Source organism: Electrona antarctica (genome assembly GCF_951216825.1).
Source record: "Electrona antarctica genome assembly, chromosome: 8".
Lineage (NCBI taxonomy): Eukaryota > Metazoa > Chordata > Actinopteri > Myctophiformes > Myctophidae > Electrona > Electrona antarctica.
In genome coordinates, this window is record NC_136789.1 from 26,571,026 (window position 1) to 26,587,485 (window position 16,460).

At 44.2% G+C, this 16,460-nt stretch overlaps 1 protein-coding gene across 2 annotated transcripts; it reads left to right on the forward strand.

The window, feature by feature from the left end:
* The first annotated feature begins 226 nt into the window (after window positions 1–226).
* atp1b2b (ATPase Na+/K+ transporting subunit beta 2b) lies at window positions 227–16,460 on the forward strand. 2 transcript variants are annotated; one of them, XM_079507242.1, is made up of 8 exons: window positions 227–614; window positions 10,832–10,960; window positions 13,143–13,247; window positions 13,402–13,607; window positions 14,048–14,107; window positions 14,684–14,722; window positions 15,249–15,344; window positions 15,480–16,460. In XM_079507242.1, the coding sequence occupies exons 1-8, from the start codon at window positions 521–523 to the stop codon at window positions 15,648–15,650; spliced, it is 900 nt and encodes a 299-aa protein (XP_079363368.1). In that variant the 5' UTR covers window positions 227–520; the 3' UTR covers window positions 15,651–16,460. The 2 variants fall into 2 exon arrangements, with proteins under 2 accessions (XP_079363368.1, XP_079363369.1); XM_079507243.1 differs by lacking the exon at window positions 14,684–14,722.

Consider the following 16,460-nt stretch of genomic DNA (forward strand, 5'->3'; position numbering starts at 1 on the left):
TGGGTTCTTGGTGATGACTGAGACAGTATAGGAAGCCGGTGAGGTGGGGGGCTGGGCATGGGGTGAGTGAGTACTGAGTGAGTGAGTGGAGGAGGGAGGGGGGATGATGGGCGACTGACTGCATGCTGAACTGAAGAGAGGCGGAGGGAGGGAGGGAGGGAGAGACTGCTTTACCGCAGTATCACTAGATTTCTGCACCACTCATCATAACGCTGCGGCATGCAGACACGAGCTGGGGGGGAGGGCTGATATTTAGGTCTGTACCGGTCTGTATACCGAGTGTATAGGATCACTAGCTCCGTCCATTTGTTTTACATTTTGTTATTAGATAGGCTGTAGTAGGCGCACCGTCGCTGGACTTTTATTTCGTTTTCTTCGGAAACGTCCATTTATGCGCGTGTCTTCATTTTGACTCGATATATAGACACACACATTTGATCTGATTATTGCTCAGTTGTCAGAGCGACGATCGTGTTTCTTTGTCCTATAATTATTATATCAAGTTTAGCATCAAATCAAAATGGCAAAGGATGGAGAAAAAGGTGGTGGATGGGGTGAATTTATATGGAACCCCAGAACGCGGGAATTTATGGGCAGGACGGCGACCAGCTGGGGTAAGTCTACTATACAACTATACCGTGGAAATGATATTAATAATAATATTACTATTAACCTGTTATTGTTATTTACTATCATTATTATCCTACAACAATGCAGCAAAAACTAACCCGTATAGATAGCCTCTATACGGTTACCTTTACAGCAATGCATCAGAACCACCATATATGGGTTATTAGCCTATATGACATCAAATATAAGAGATAATGGTTACAGAGCAATGCAGCAAATATGGCTCTTCACCTGGCCCTAAAAAAAAGTCCCTATAACGTCTCGGCCTCATATATATGCCGAACAAAAAAATATGAATCATTAAGGAGGAGATTTAAGCAGAAATCTAAACATATAACATGTGTCTGGTGACTGGTCTGGTAAAGCAATTCCTGCGTGTATATATATATATTTCAGTGTTGAACGCTATTGCATGGTCGCTGTCCACTGCACCGTGGTGCTGATCATTAAATGCGGCATTGGTGCTGATTGCCGGCGAAATGTACCAGGCCTGGCTACCCTGCCGTGTTTTATTTATTAATTTATGTCACTGCATGGGTTTTCTGCGCAATGCGCTTAATATGAGGGTGGAGGCTATATATGCCTTATTTATTTTAAACCGGGAGTGCCCAAATATTACATTTTATATTTTCAAATGGGCCTATATAGCCTTTACGTCCGCTCTTTTATAGCCCATATAGGCTACTGTACTGTTCATCTCTTTTCTCTTTATCTGGCGTTCTGGTTCTGGTGAGGAGTGTATAGGCTAATCACTTAAACGGGAGGAGGCAGCCATTTGTTGGTGTTAAACCATCGATCGCACAATGTAGGGGTTTCAACTGCATTCCATTTGTCATTATGCCTTTATCTTGCAGAGGTTTGGAAACATATAGTGTGAGCCCAGACTCTTCGAATTGTTGTAACATTAACATAACATTTATTTTTATTTTTTGCCACCACGGTCGCACACACCCCTATAGCTGATGATGAGATGAATCCATTTCAAATGTTCGTGGAGTGATTGAGCGCATATGGCGGCGTTCAAATGACATTGGAGCGTTTTAATCTGGCTAAATCCGAGGGCCAAATTCTATTTGTATCGCCTCCTCCAACCCCACCCCTCCCAAGTGTGTGAGTACATCAGTGAGGGATTCTAATCCTAATCTAATGGCTTCATTGGCTGACAGGGAACGTATCGATTCAGGACGACATGATGATGTAGGCCTACACTACCTCCCGGAAACACTTTATCTGTGTTCGTGAACATGATTTTAATGACAACCGCATTTACCAGACTACCATTTTCTTTCTCCACGGCCTTGAATCAATAACTGGAAAGAATGTATAGGTATATAAAATGACATCCTGCTGATATATCCTCCATGTCCCCGCATCACTAAAGGAAAAAAATCTTCCAGTGTAGGCTATACTGTGTGCGCATCAGAATCATTGACTGGATCTACAGTATCTATGCAGGAATCCTCCCACAATGCATCGCTTAATCCAGCTCAGAACCAGGTGCTTTGAGGACTAGTGGCCTCTTTAAGCCGTGCTCTCTAACTAAGGCCTGTTAATTGGGATATTTCTGTAGTAAGCCACACTGTGGAGACCTTGGTCTTTCGACTTAACATTTCCTATGGCTTCCCCTGCACTCCCAAAGGACAAACCATGCCCTATGTGCACATCTACAGCAGTACAATGTTATTTACAGGTAGTCAAAGGCCATGTCATTCCTGGTCAGTGGCCTTGGCCCTTGTGGTTAGAGTGTCCGCCCTGAGACTGGGTCGCCTTGGCACTCAGTATCAAGGGTTGGATTGGGGGGTAAGTCCCTGCGACATACTAGCGTCATGTCCAGGGGGTGTACTTGTACATCAAAGCTGCCTCACGCTACAGAAACAGGAGATAGGCTCCTGCCCTATGGGCCTCTACTTACTACTATTTCATTCCTGGTACAAAATGTACAGGCATACGCTTTTCATTTTGTACAGGGCCTTTAGTGGTATATGGATTCTTTCCAGTGGTTATAAAATGCAGTGGTGATGCAGACTGACTCCACCAAAGCATACTGTAGTATACTCTAGTCGTATAACGATTCCCTCCATTTGAAGGAGGCATAATACATGTGGTTCCCAAACTTTGTCATGTCACGGACCCCCAAATTGACCTGCGGACCCCCATTTAAAAACATATGCCAGGGACTCCCATAAGAGATTTTTACGGCTCTAGCAGAGATTATCAACCCGTTTAATTTCAAGGACCCCCAGTTTAACATCCATTAGTCGTCGTCCCCCCCCCCCATTTAATAGCATTTATATCTCTGGGACCCAACCGGGTCCATTTGGTTCCATTTGTCCACTCTCAGAGTTACAGACCCATAAGGGTCCATTTGGTTCCATTTGTCCACTCTCAGAGTTACAGACCGATAAGGGTCCATTTGGTTCCATTTGTACACTCTCAGAGTTACAGACCCATAAGGGTCCATTTGGTTCCATTTGTCCACTCTCAGAGTTACAGACCGATAAGGGTCCATTTGGTTCCATTTGTACACTCTCAGAGTTACAGACCCATAAGGGTCCATTTGGTTCCATTTGTCCACTCTCAGAGTTACAGACCGATAAGGGTCCATTTGGTTCCATTTGTGCACTCTCAGAGTTACAGACCTGTGAGGGTCCATTTGGTTCCATTTGTGCACTCTCAGAGTTACAGACCCATAAGGGTCCATTTGGTTCCATTTGTGCACTCTCAGAGTTACACACCCATAAGGGTCCATTTGGTTCCATTTGTGCACTCTCAGAGTTACAGACCCATAAGGGTCCATTTGGTTCCATTTGTGCACTCTCAGAGTTACAGACCCATAAGGGTCCATTTGGTTCCATTTGTCCACTCTCAGAGTTACAGACCCATAAGGGTCCATATGGTTCCATTTGTGCACTCTCAGAGTTACAGACCCATAAGGGTCCATTTGGTTCCAAACTATCATTTTGCTAAACTCCATCACATTAGCCTGGCAAGGCCAGACTAATATCACTACCTAGATAATCTCCCCAGGGATTTTCTTTTCCTGTGTCAGATTTGTCTGGTTTCCAACCATCACATTGCTTGCTGTAAATCAGTTATTTTCAGCAAGTGACAAATTAAGCTTAAATTCACATTCAAAAGTTAAAAGCCACAGATGAGTTTAGCATGCAGACAATGGGAAGCTAGATAATACACTAACAGTACAGTATGTTCATGTTCTGAGATTATACACACACCCACATGCAAAGCGGCATAAATATTCAAAGAGCCTATTCCTTTCATCCAATACCCTTCATTTCCAGTTTCAAAGCTCTTTTTTTTTTAGCAACCATTGAAGGCCAAATGTGCGACCTGTCGTTCTAATCAGTTCTGAGAGAAGAAAAGAGCTCTTCTCCACTATTATTGTGCATGAAAGAACCGGATGCTGACTGCAAGGGCCCTCCCGGCCAGCCTTCATGTGTGTTTTTTTTTTTGTTCAACTAGTGCTGGGAGGAAAATGAAGATCAAAGCGAGATGTCCATCATCAGCCTGTGAACTGGACACCCAGTGTGTACTCTTCTTGACCCTATATGTGCACGTGTGCATATTTATTCTCATCACCGCTAAACCTCTTATCCCTAAACGTATTTGCCGTATTTGCCTATTTTGCAAAACATTTTTGAATAGTTAAAATGGCCAGTCTACAAGCTCACAACGTGTCAATGTAGATTGGCTAGTTGAACTATTCAAAAATAGTTTTCAAAATAGTTTTTAAAAAAAAGGCAAAGAAGTTTAGGGATAAGGCGTTTAGCGGTGACGAAAATGGAGCCCTTAGTATAGTCTTCCCAAGACTGGAGAATATAGTTTAATTTTTGAGTTTCACAGTGTCCCATCTCATTGTATCTCATTTGTCTCCTATACATGGTGCCTATGTCATGGACGCTGTCCAGGAGTCAGCCTACAGCAGTGGTTCCCAAAGTGAGGTCCGGGGACCCCCAGGGGTCCTTGAGGGAGTTCCAGGGGGTCCCCAGCTAAATGATAGTCTGGTTCCATTTGTACACTCTCAGAGTTTAATTAACATAGATTTTACAATATAAATTGGGCGTCCCAGAGATAGAAATGTCATTATATGGGGGTCTGTAGCCTAATGCATGTCAAACTGGGGGTCCTTGACATTAAAAAGGTTGAGAATCACTGCTAGAGCTGTAATGATCTTCTCTCATGGGGGGTCCCTGGCATGTCTTTTCAAATGGGGGGTCGGCGGGCTAATGAGTGTACATTTGGGGGTCCTTGACATGAAAAGGTTTGGGAACCACTGGCCTACAGTATATGTTGGCTGACTCATCAGGTTGTATTTAATTATTTGTTAGATGGACGAGACGTTTGCTGGCGCCAGCTTTACATTAGGTGGTATTTGATTTACTTACTCTATACTGTTAAGAGCATGCAGACCGGAACACATGCACACGTACATGCACACGTACACGCACACGCACACGCGCACGCACACACACACACACACACACACACACACACACACACACACACACACACACACACACACACACACACACACACACACACACACACACACACACACACACACACACACACACACACACACACGCTGATGGTTGGTTCTTCGTGGCAAGGATAATAATTGGAGGCAGTGGCGTGCACAGACATTTAGAGGGGCAGGTGCTCAAGTGAAAAAAAGGGCACCTTGTGCAGCGCGTGGAACCGGCCGGTTGCCTTAATAGTGTGAGATTTATAGATTTTGGGGCCTAAATAATATATTAGAAGCTTTTTTCCCTTTTTTTCAAAAGGGCACCAAGAGCACCTTTGTCCAGAGGGAAAAGGGCAGGGGGTGCACCCCCTAGTGTCTATCTGTGCATGCCACTGATTGGAGGAGTTAGAGTTTAGTGGATCAGGGGTAGAGTGGCCACTTGGGAAGCGGAAGGTTCCCAGTTCCATCCGGGGCTCCAACAACTATGTTCTCTATAGTCTTGGGACTCGGGAGGAGAGGGGCTATGCAGCCTCAGGCTGGAGATTCAGTTGTGTGAGTTCCTCGTTGGGGGCCTCCCTGCGAAGCCTCCCTGCAAAGCTATAGGCTCTATGTTGGGGGGCCTCAGCAGAGCTCCAGGCCTAGACCACTGTGCTGCTCTCCTGCATTGAGCTCATGGTGGAGGGAAATATTTACGAGAAAATGTAATTTTGTTGGCATTGCACATTACATTTTCTCATACACGTTGTGGCATCCCGAGGGGACAGGTGGTAAATGGGTACTATATTCCCATACACAAAATAGCTACTGGAACAACAACTACAACTCCCAAGGTGCCTCAGCACACACACAGGTGTAGGTGTGTGATGCACCTAATTGAGGCAGAGCTGAGAGACTACATGGGAGAGCAAACAGAAAGTACATGAGAGAGAGAGAGACAAAGGGCTGGACCCAAGGATGGAAAAGGACTGGGAAAAGGACTCTGTTAAGTAACAGTGTGGACATTCTTTGAACGTTTCTGTTTGGACAGTATTTGAATTTAAGAACATTATTCCTCCTCTGGGTTGTTTTTCGTTGCCTTGGCAAATTGCCTCATGTTGGCCTATCTGAGTTATGAACCTGTGGGAAAATAAACCTAATTTCATTGTATCCTGGATTTTGCCTGTTTGATTCTGCACTGCCTCTCATGACATTACAACGTTAACGAATGCTCTAAAGTCAAAACGTTGTACAAAACACCACGTCTCTCTGTGTGTGTACGTGTGTATGTCTGTAATCCACGTAACTCGAGAACCCTTCGACCCACCGACTTCAAATTTGACAAACGCGTTCCATACCACCACAGGGGGGCAGTGTTTCACACCCCCACAGGGAGTGGTTCCACACCACCACAGGGAGTGCAGTGTTCCACACCCCCACAGGGAGTGCAGCGTTCCACACCACCACAGGGAGTGCAGTGCCCGGCCTTGAGTCTGTCGGATACACGGTTGTCCAGAACCGCCACAAAAGGCTCTGGCCAGGCTCTGCCAGTGGACCTAATGAGCCTAACTCCCCACACCGGTAGAATTCCCAGCCTCTGCCTCCGCCAATTGATAGCCATGGCAACCCCAGACCTGAGTGGAATAGTAAGAGAGTGGCGACACTAGCGTCGACTCCCATTGTAACAACGGAATGTGGAAGTGCTCATTCTATCTCAATGGGATAGTTCCAACTATAGCCCATACCCGCTTTGCGACGAGATCAAAGCGTGTCGCCACTCTCTTACCTGCCATTTGATTACTTAATAGACTGTTACAACGGGTGCTACGAGCACAACGGGTATTGTTGTGGTTTTATGCCCATATATGGAGAAGCTATATGATTATTCACATATATTATTAGACCTGTATATTTGAAGAGCTGTGTGTAGACTGGCTACCTTTACCTCACTGTCTGGAGGACACTGTTTAACCTTAACTGACCACAGGACTGTTGGCCTCAGGCCATGGAATGTGTTTGAGTGAGACGCCACGGGCGCTGTGGACAAGAGCTAGGCACAAGCCATGGTCCTGATGCCACAGAGAGAGTATTCATTCAGTGTTCTATTTTTTGGTGACACTACGTATCTCACAGAGACTCACGACCACCCTTCCTGTCGAGGAGCGTCTGGTGGTGAGCCATCTGCCTTAACCATGAGACAAAAGCGTGGACTGTTTAAAATGTCACCCATGGTTGTTATTGACATGTATGTGAGCTACTATGGAATCTGTTCATCATCATCATAACCCTTATTTCCACTCGGAGTACAGTTGAGGGGCAGGCCCTCGTTTTCAATGTAGCCGAGATAGGGATGTCCTGTTTTTTTTGCTCCCGATCCGATTTCCGATCAGTTGATTTTGAGCATCTGCCGATTCCGATTTTTCCCGATCCGATATTTATATTTTATGGAACACGTTTATCCCATATCACAATAGTACAGTACCCCAAATCACAGACAATTTCCAGTCTAATATGAATATAATATTGATACTAGGGATATCCCGATCACGTTTTTTGATTCCGATCATTTGAAAATGACGTGATCGGCCCCAATTTCCGATCACCCGATCCGATCGGGACAACCCTAAGCCGAGATACAATAATACTAAACAGAAATGACATTCACGTGTCATCACGCTGTATGTGAATGTACTGTTCTTATTCTGACGTTACTGTATGTCATACAGAATAAGAACAGTACATGAATCAGAAAGACGGAAAACACCCGAGAACTAAAACAGATAAACCAAAAATCTAATAATTAAATAAAGCAGTTACACAATCGTGAACAGAAATGTTGGAAAGCATTGCCCTGAATTGAACCAAAGATGGAAGTGATCTGTTGACCAAAATGATACAAGTAAATGATTGTCTTCATGTACTGCAGAGTCTGCATGCTCCTTGAGTGAGACGATGTCGTAATATGGTCATGCGGTTTTGTAATATGGTTGAGAGATGTCTTTGTGAAAGTCTTCTATAAGTAATGAACGTCCACATTTGGGTGCTAGCTAATGTGACGGGGATAGCGCCAGGGCCGGATCTACCATATGGGCACTTTGGGCACGTGCCCAGGGGCCCTTGGCCACCAGGGGCCCCTAAAAAGAAAGAAAAAAAAAGTTTTAATTTCTTTTTTTTTAGCTCCACAGAAAATGTTCCTGCTAATCCGAATGAAATAAATGGTGTCTAAAAAGATTAGTGTTTTATTGTTGGTGAGAAGGGCAGCTAAAAAGTGCAATTGTGTGTAAAGCAGCAACAATGCGCTAGAGGTCAACAATGCTACCCCCCCCAGTCACTCTGGGGGGGGTGGGCGGAAATAGGCCAATATAACGGCATAAAACTGCCCCAAAACGGCTCCAAAACCGCAAAAATGTTGCGCGCGCGTGAAGGGGGGGGGCCCTTCGAGCTTCAGTGCCCAGGGGCCCTCAGAGGTGTTAATCCGGCCCTAGCGCCCCTCAAAAAAGAGCCATTTTAATAAGTTACAAAAAACGTAATTGCATTCTATTGTATATTAATCAATGGCTGAAGTGACTAGGGAACGAGAGCCTTTACAGTAATAGACAGTGGGAACGAGAGCCTTTACAGTAATAGACAGTGTTGTACACCAGTGTTGTTTTCGTCGACTAAAACTAAGACGAAAATTATACGTCGACTACCTTTTTCCACTGACAAAAACTAAATTGAAACTAAATGAAAACTAAGGTGTGATGACTAAAACTAAGACTAAATATACTGACAATTTAGTCAACAAATACAAACTAGACTAAAATGTTAGGAAGGGACTAGTGGACAAGAGATCCAGTATAAGTCATTTTACACTTGGTTGCAAAATAGCCGATCTACAAGCCGATCTACTTGTAGATCGGCTATTTTCAGCAAATGTAAAATCAGCCATTATGACGGCATCAAGGCCTGCCAAAACACATTTTAGTCGACTAAATCAACTGTAGATTTAGTCGACTAAAATCTCATGACATTTAGTCGACTAAAACTAAACTACTGTAACATTAACACATTCCAGGTGACTAAAATGTGACTAAAACTAAGTGAAAACTATTCAAGAGACTATGACTAAAACTAAAATAGAAATTTGATGCCAAATACAAAACTGTTGTACACAACCGGTAATGTCCTATTCGCCTGCATGTTATAGGCTAAAGCAACACCTCGTGCAGCCTAGATGCCATAAAACTGTGATGTGTCTGTTACTATGTCTGCACTGCAGTGCTTACCAGGCACGTGCAGAGAGTGTTAATTAGAGAGGCAGGGGCTGAAATCCCATAAGAGGGCAGTTTTGGCCCAAAATAGCGAAAACGGCAGATCTACAAGCTCACAACACATCGCGCTGCGACGCATTGAGAGCTTGTAGATCAGCTATTTTCGGGGCACAACCCTGCACTCAGGGGGGGAAAAAAACAATTCTCCTGAATGCTGCCTTCCGGCATGGCATGGAAAGGAAAGGAGAGGAGGGTATTTGGCATTTCTTTCACCATGTAGTAAATGCTGCATTCGTGGTCTGGAGAGTGCAGTTGTTTTACAGACGGGTAAAAGGGCAGGGGCTGAAGCCCCCTTTGGTATCTATGTGTGCACGTCCCTGGTGCTTACACTGCTAATATACGTAATTCCCCTGACCCTCTGCCCTAATCCCCAGGAGGTCTCCATTCACCCTCCGTCTCTATCTCCGTCTGTCGTCCTTCCTCCCACTCTGCTGTCCTTCCATCATCAGTGCAATTTGATAATTAAATTGGACAAAGACCAATTCGTGGCTTAGTTCATGCTGTTTCAGATAATGGTGGAGCTGGGCACTGTTGGAGTGTTTATTAAAGCATATATACTGCAGTACTGGTTGTGGATTGTGTGTGTGTGAATGCGTGCCAGAACGTGTGGGAGGCCATGCATAGGGCATATGGTTCATGACGAGTGGGAATGGGGAAGGTGCTGATGGAAAGAAGAGCCTAAATTTAAACTATAGTTTTATAAATGCACATTTTATGCGATTAACGGATCTCCTTCATACGTTTGCTGATTTATTACATCCATCTCTCTCTCTCTCTCTCTCTCAGTCTCGCTCTTCGTGTTGGCCTTTAAAAATTATGGTTGAATTAAATTTGTATTGAACATTCAATGCTCTGTGATGAAAATGGAAAGAATGTATTCTTATACAGTGTATACTTCTGTGATGAAGCTCCATGTTTCTCCATTGGCGATGCAAGCGGTTGACATCCTTCTGTGATGAAGCTCCATGTTTCTCCATTGGCGATGCAAGCGGTTGACATACTTCTGTGATGAAGCTCCATGTTTCTCCATTGGCGATGCAAGCGGTTGACATCCTTCTGTGATGAAGCTCCATGTTTCTCCATTGGCGATGCAAGCGGTTGACATCCTTCTGTGATGAAGCTCCATGTTTCTCCATTGGCGATGCAAGCGGTTGACATCCTTCTGTGATGAAGCTCCATGTTTCTCCATTGGCGATGCAAGCGGTTGACATCCTTCTGTGATGAAGCTCCATGTTTCTCCATTGGCGATGCAAGCGGTTGACATCCTTCTCTGTTTAGTGTATACTTCTGTGATGAAGCTCCATGTTTCTCCATTGGCGATGCAAGCGGTTGACATCCTTCTCTGTTTAGTGTATACCTCTGTGATGAAGCTCCATGTTTCTCCATTGGCGATGCAAGCGGTTGACATCCTTCTCTGTTTTTCCCACAGGTCTCATCCTACTCTTCTACTTAGTATTCTACATCTTCCTAGCGGGCATGTTTGCCCTCACCATGTACGTTATGCTGCAAACCTTGGATGATCACAAACCAACTTGGCAAGACAGGCTCTCCACTCCAGGTGCAGTATAGCTATCTACAGTACAAGCCACTGTGTATATATTGTGTATATATTGTGTATATATTGTGTATATATTGTGGCAGCGGTGGCCGAACGGATTGCGGAGCGGTCTTGATACCGGAAGGTCGCCAGTTCGAATCAGCGGTCCGACACGTTAAAATTACCACCGCTGAAGTGCCCTTGAGCAAGGCATTGAACCACTACCATGAAATGTTCTATGAGCAGGGCCTGGCTGGAAACAAGTTCTTGAGCTTAGCCCAGATACCCTGGGTAAATATAGTAACTTTGCTTTGCTTTATAAACCACATTACCCTGGCGTCCCTATTATGTGCATTTTACAATAGGCAAACATTTGCAGCTACTTTCGGTGAAGAGATTTGGTGTAGAGGGGAGGGGCATGGCACCAATAGACCCCCATGGGGGACCCAGGTCAATAAAGATTTGGTGTAGAGGGGAGGGGCATGGCACCAATAGACCCCCATGGGGGACCCAGGTCAATAAAGTCTATATGGTTTAAGTTGTTAAAGGAGCATTCAGTGATTTGGGTGATTTGGAAAACCACCCAGTCCGCCCGCGGCCCCGGTAACAAAATGTGCACATGCACACGCTCTACAGTGGGGGGAAGTGCAACAGCATGTGCACCAAGGTCCGCCCCCACACATGATTGGAGGAAGGCCCCTCTCATCCTGATTGGATGAAGGCTTTGCCACCCGCCACCAAAACTGAAACTAGGGTTTTTTGACCCCAGGGGCTCACTGGGGACAGGGAGGAACTCCTTATATGGTCAGCACACACTATAGTAGGGAGGATTATCCAAATAAAAAGAAAAAATAAGTGATATTTGAATGAAGCGAAATCACTGAATATACCTTTAAAGTTATACCTCTGTAACTTCCCTGTTCTCCTCCAGATTCAAACCCAGGTCTCTTGCAAGTGCTGACATTTTAACCACACTGAGCTAATAGCACCTGCCTGCTTTCTCAGGGGAGAAATTACATTTTGAACTTCAGACAGTACCACTTGTCAACCTGTTGTGATAAACACAGGATCTAAATCTCAACAAAAGAGCAAGGAGACCCAATAGAACCACCCCAATTGTATAAGTTATATATTGTTGCGACTGTAGGTCGCAGATTATTATGAAACCTGAGAAACCTGTCTGTCAGTCAGGTCACGCCTCCATATATTGTCAGTCCATTACGCCTCGTGACATCACGCCTCGTGACACGTCACACCACCATATATGGCTATCAGTCCATCACGCCTTGTGACACGCTCCATATATGGCCGTCTCCATATATGAAGATCACGATACTGACCTCATCAAACCCTGGATATCCATACAAGGAGAAGACTGGATCATCACCGATCTGGATATATGGAGCCGGCTAGCAACTCTACATCTGACCTCAAACCTCAAACCTCAAACCCTTAGATCTCCATAAATGGGGCTGACCTGTTCTGACATTCCATATGTTGATCCTTCCCACCCGTCCTGTCCAATTTGTCCATTCAAACTCTAGACGGCCTGTCCCAAAGTTTTTAGTGCAGCCGCACGCGGCAGCCGGCGAAAACTAGAGTTCTCAACAGGCCTGAAAATTCAGGCCCGGCCCTCATCAAACCCTGGTCACTCAACACACTTCCCCCGCTGCCACCCTTAGATCTCCATATATGGAGCTGACCTGTTCTGACATTCCATATGTTGATCTGACCACATCAAACCCTGTGCACTTAAGACACGCTCCATATATGGCCAGTACAGAATTCGTTCCATATGTTGATCTGTCCCCCCATGCCAAAGTGCCAGTGCTCGCCCAGCAGTCTGCCGTCACCCAGGCGGATCGCTTCCCGCCCTCAGGGTGTCTTACTGGCATTAACATAATCCACCATACAGATTCGACCAAATGACGATAGTACAGCTATAAGTTAACTATATTCATAGCATTCTCATGGCATGTTTTTGCTGAACATGTTGGAATGCCACTGCCCATTGGCCATGGTTGTCCTTTAATGATAATCACCTGGGCTTTTGCTTTTTATAATCATCTGCTATTTATATTATATCTGCATCTGCTATATGTTGAGTGCTATTGATTGGGCATACAGATCACCATAATCAATCAAAAGTCATAAAACCTGGTTGTGTTTTTTTGTTTGCATCCACCCACACTTCTCTCTGCAGGTCTCATGATCAGGCCCAAACCTGAAACCCTTGAGATTATCTATAACATTCATAGAACTGAGAGCTGGGACATGCACACTACAGCCCTGGACAGGTTCCTTGCTGGTGAGTCTCCCTCTTCGCCTCTCTGGCTTTTTCAGATGGCTCACTTCAAATGGTGTACTGCTTTGAGTTAGCCAAGATTCTTAATTGAATTCGGGAGGCTTGATGATTCAACATTATAGTTTCATTGAATCATGCCAATACCCCTTCCTTGCAGATTACAACAACTCAGTCCAGATGGAGAAGAGCGATGAGTGCGTACCAGACCAGTACTTTAAGCAGGACGACAGCGGCGATGTGAAGAACAACCCCAAGCGCTCCTGTCAATTCAACCGCACCATCCTGGAGTCCTGCTCTGGACTTGAAGATCGTTACTATGGATTCCAAGACGGCAAACCATGCATCATCATCAAGCTGAATCGGGTATGGCGCGAAGGGCAAAGGGGATGGTGTTGCTAGGAGACTTGGAATTACTGAGATATCCATTTTTTGGGGAATCTGGGATAAACAATAAATCACACTTAGTGACAGCCATGAACTACTTAACCACATGCACCCTATAGCATCCCTATTCTGGGGGTGAACATTTGGTTAAAAAAAAATCATAGTCGTGTGAAGTGAGGGGTGCCCACTGTTAAAAGTCCATAGACTTTGCTGGCGGCTGCCACGCGACGTCACGGGTGAAAGCCAGACGTTGGAGGGGCGCCGCTATACTACTATAATTATAATATTATAATGTAATATTTTGATAATATTATTAGCAACATGTATAGACATGTTGCTAATAATATTATCAAAAACATCGCTAAAATGTTAATATTAACATAATTATGTTATTATGCATTGTCTGTTTTTCTCACTAGGTGATTGGCATGCTGCCAGGGAGGGATGGACAGGCTCCATTTATCACCTGCGGGGCAAAGGTGACCATTTGATTTTTCACTCTCATTTGTGACACTACTTAAGGACAATATGTCGACATTATTTGGTCAAATGTATCATTTGGTTCACAACTTAATTATCTGTCTTGCATGCTACCTTATCATTTAACATCACTGTGTATTCTCACTCAGAGATACAAAGTCAAAGATGGCAAAGATGGCCATTGGGTAAGAACGGGATGGTATACACTACCCTGTGAATTATATGTTGTGGCCCTGTGCAATTATATGTTGTGAGATGCAGTAGCAGAACTGTACATTGTAGTTTTCCAACAACCTGGTTTATACTTCGTCATACAACAGTGTCTGTCGCAGAAAATGGACTATTTTAACTAAGAAATGGCAACGCATCAGGTAGGACGAAATATAAATTGGGCTCAATGCACCACAGGGTTTTGTGTGTAGACAAAGAAATGTAATGTGTTCTTTCTATGTTCTAAAAAATAGAACATAGAAAGACTTGAAGTAGATTATCGGCATACTTATGTGAAGTGTGTGACGTTAACCCATTCCAGACTTTTAACAAAATTCTGATTCCCACCTCCACTCCTATGAAAGCCTCCCCTTGCTGACAGGCAGTTAAGGCTACCCCCAAAGGTATGGCACTCCCAAGTCTGATCAGTTAAGGCTACCCCCAAAGGTATGGCACTCCCAAGTCTGATCCAACGCTACAAACCCTACCGCACGCTCAGATCAGCCAACGCTGGGCTGGAAGTACCTTCACTAAAAACGCAGCTCCACACGTCCCAAACGCTTCTCCCTTCTGGCTCCAAAACTATGGAATGCACTTCCCATTGCGATCAGAACTGCAGACTCACTCCCAATCTTCCGCCGTAGTCCCACCTCTTCAGACTCCATCGTAGCCCGTAGCACTAGCCGTAGCACTTGCCCTAGCCCTAGCCAACCTTACAGGCATATGCAAAGGCTCAATTTATGTAACTAGTTAGAATGTTATGTAGACATATAGCACTGCCACTCAGTATATACGCATACTGTAGTTTCATTATATGCTTTTAGATATTCCACTGTTAGGTTCTTAGCTTACGTATGATTCATGATGACTATTTTAAATGCCTATTGTAAAGGCCATAACAAAACTGACAAATTTGCCTTGCACCCACAGAAAGAAGACACTGAAAAAGTTGGAGAGATGGTGTACTTCCCACCCAATGGCACATTTAACTTGATGTACTACCCTTACTATGGCAAGAAAGCTCAGGTACTGAACGTTTATTCATTCAAATGAAATTAATATGAACATAATCAGTAAAAAACAAACAAAGAAACACCACATTGATAATGGCGGTTCCCGTATCAAAAGATACAATGCATTTAAACAGTTCTTGTTCCTCAGGTGAACTACTCTCAGCCTCTGGTTGCCGTCAAGTTCCTTAACATCACCACCAACGAAGATATTAACATTGAGTGCAAGATCAATGCCAACAACATTCCCCCAGGAAGCGAAAGAGACAAGTTTGCTGGAAGAGTGTCCTTCAAGCTGAGGATCAACACTCACACTGACTAGGTTGATGCGCGCCGTCCTGAAAATGCCCAACTACAGTACCAGTTTACTCTTCTTCATTCTCTGCAGCAATGTGCACACACAGAAACAACATGACAGTATTTGCACCCTTGGGTCTTCTATGTAGAACCTGTTTACAGCCCCCAGAACTTTTGGGGCACTGTTTGTCCCATTGTGTGATGAGAGAAGGAAAGAATCAAGGGTGGTAATCCTGTCATCATTTCTGTCTGAGCTTGGGAACAATTTATTTTCTGTAAATTAGTTTGAGGTGAAGTCTATTTATACTGCATGACATGCTAGGGGATTATACTAAAGGACATGACCATTTCATATAGTTTGTGAGGATCAGCAACATTAACACTGGTCTCTCTCTCTCGCCGACTCCCCTCTGAGTATCCCTCTAAATATTAATATGCACCAAATACAGTACAAAAAAGGTGTATATCTATTTATATCATAACCTTATATCAGTATGTCTATTTTGTTGCACTTGAAAGAATAATCCAACAAACTGACGTATATAATATTATGTGATGATCGATGCAGAGATGGAGCCGTTTTGCATGTGTGTGTATTGTCTCATCTCTCTGCTATGTGTGAAGTGAGTTTATGTTCAACCACTGACCACCAGGAGGGACCACACTGCATTGCAGTGATCTTCTAAAATCCACACAGGGGACTCTGCACAGTAAAATCCTCAGTATATTAAATTATCACATAGGATTTTACTGTGTGTGAGTGTGTGTGTGTGTGTGTGCGCTTGTAATATGAGATAAGATAATCATCATCATGAAGAGGAGTTAGAGGTAAAAA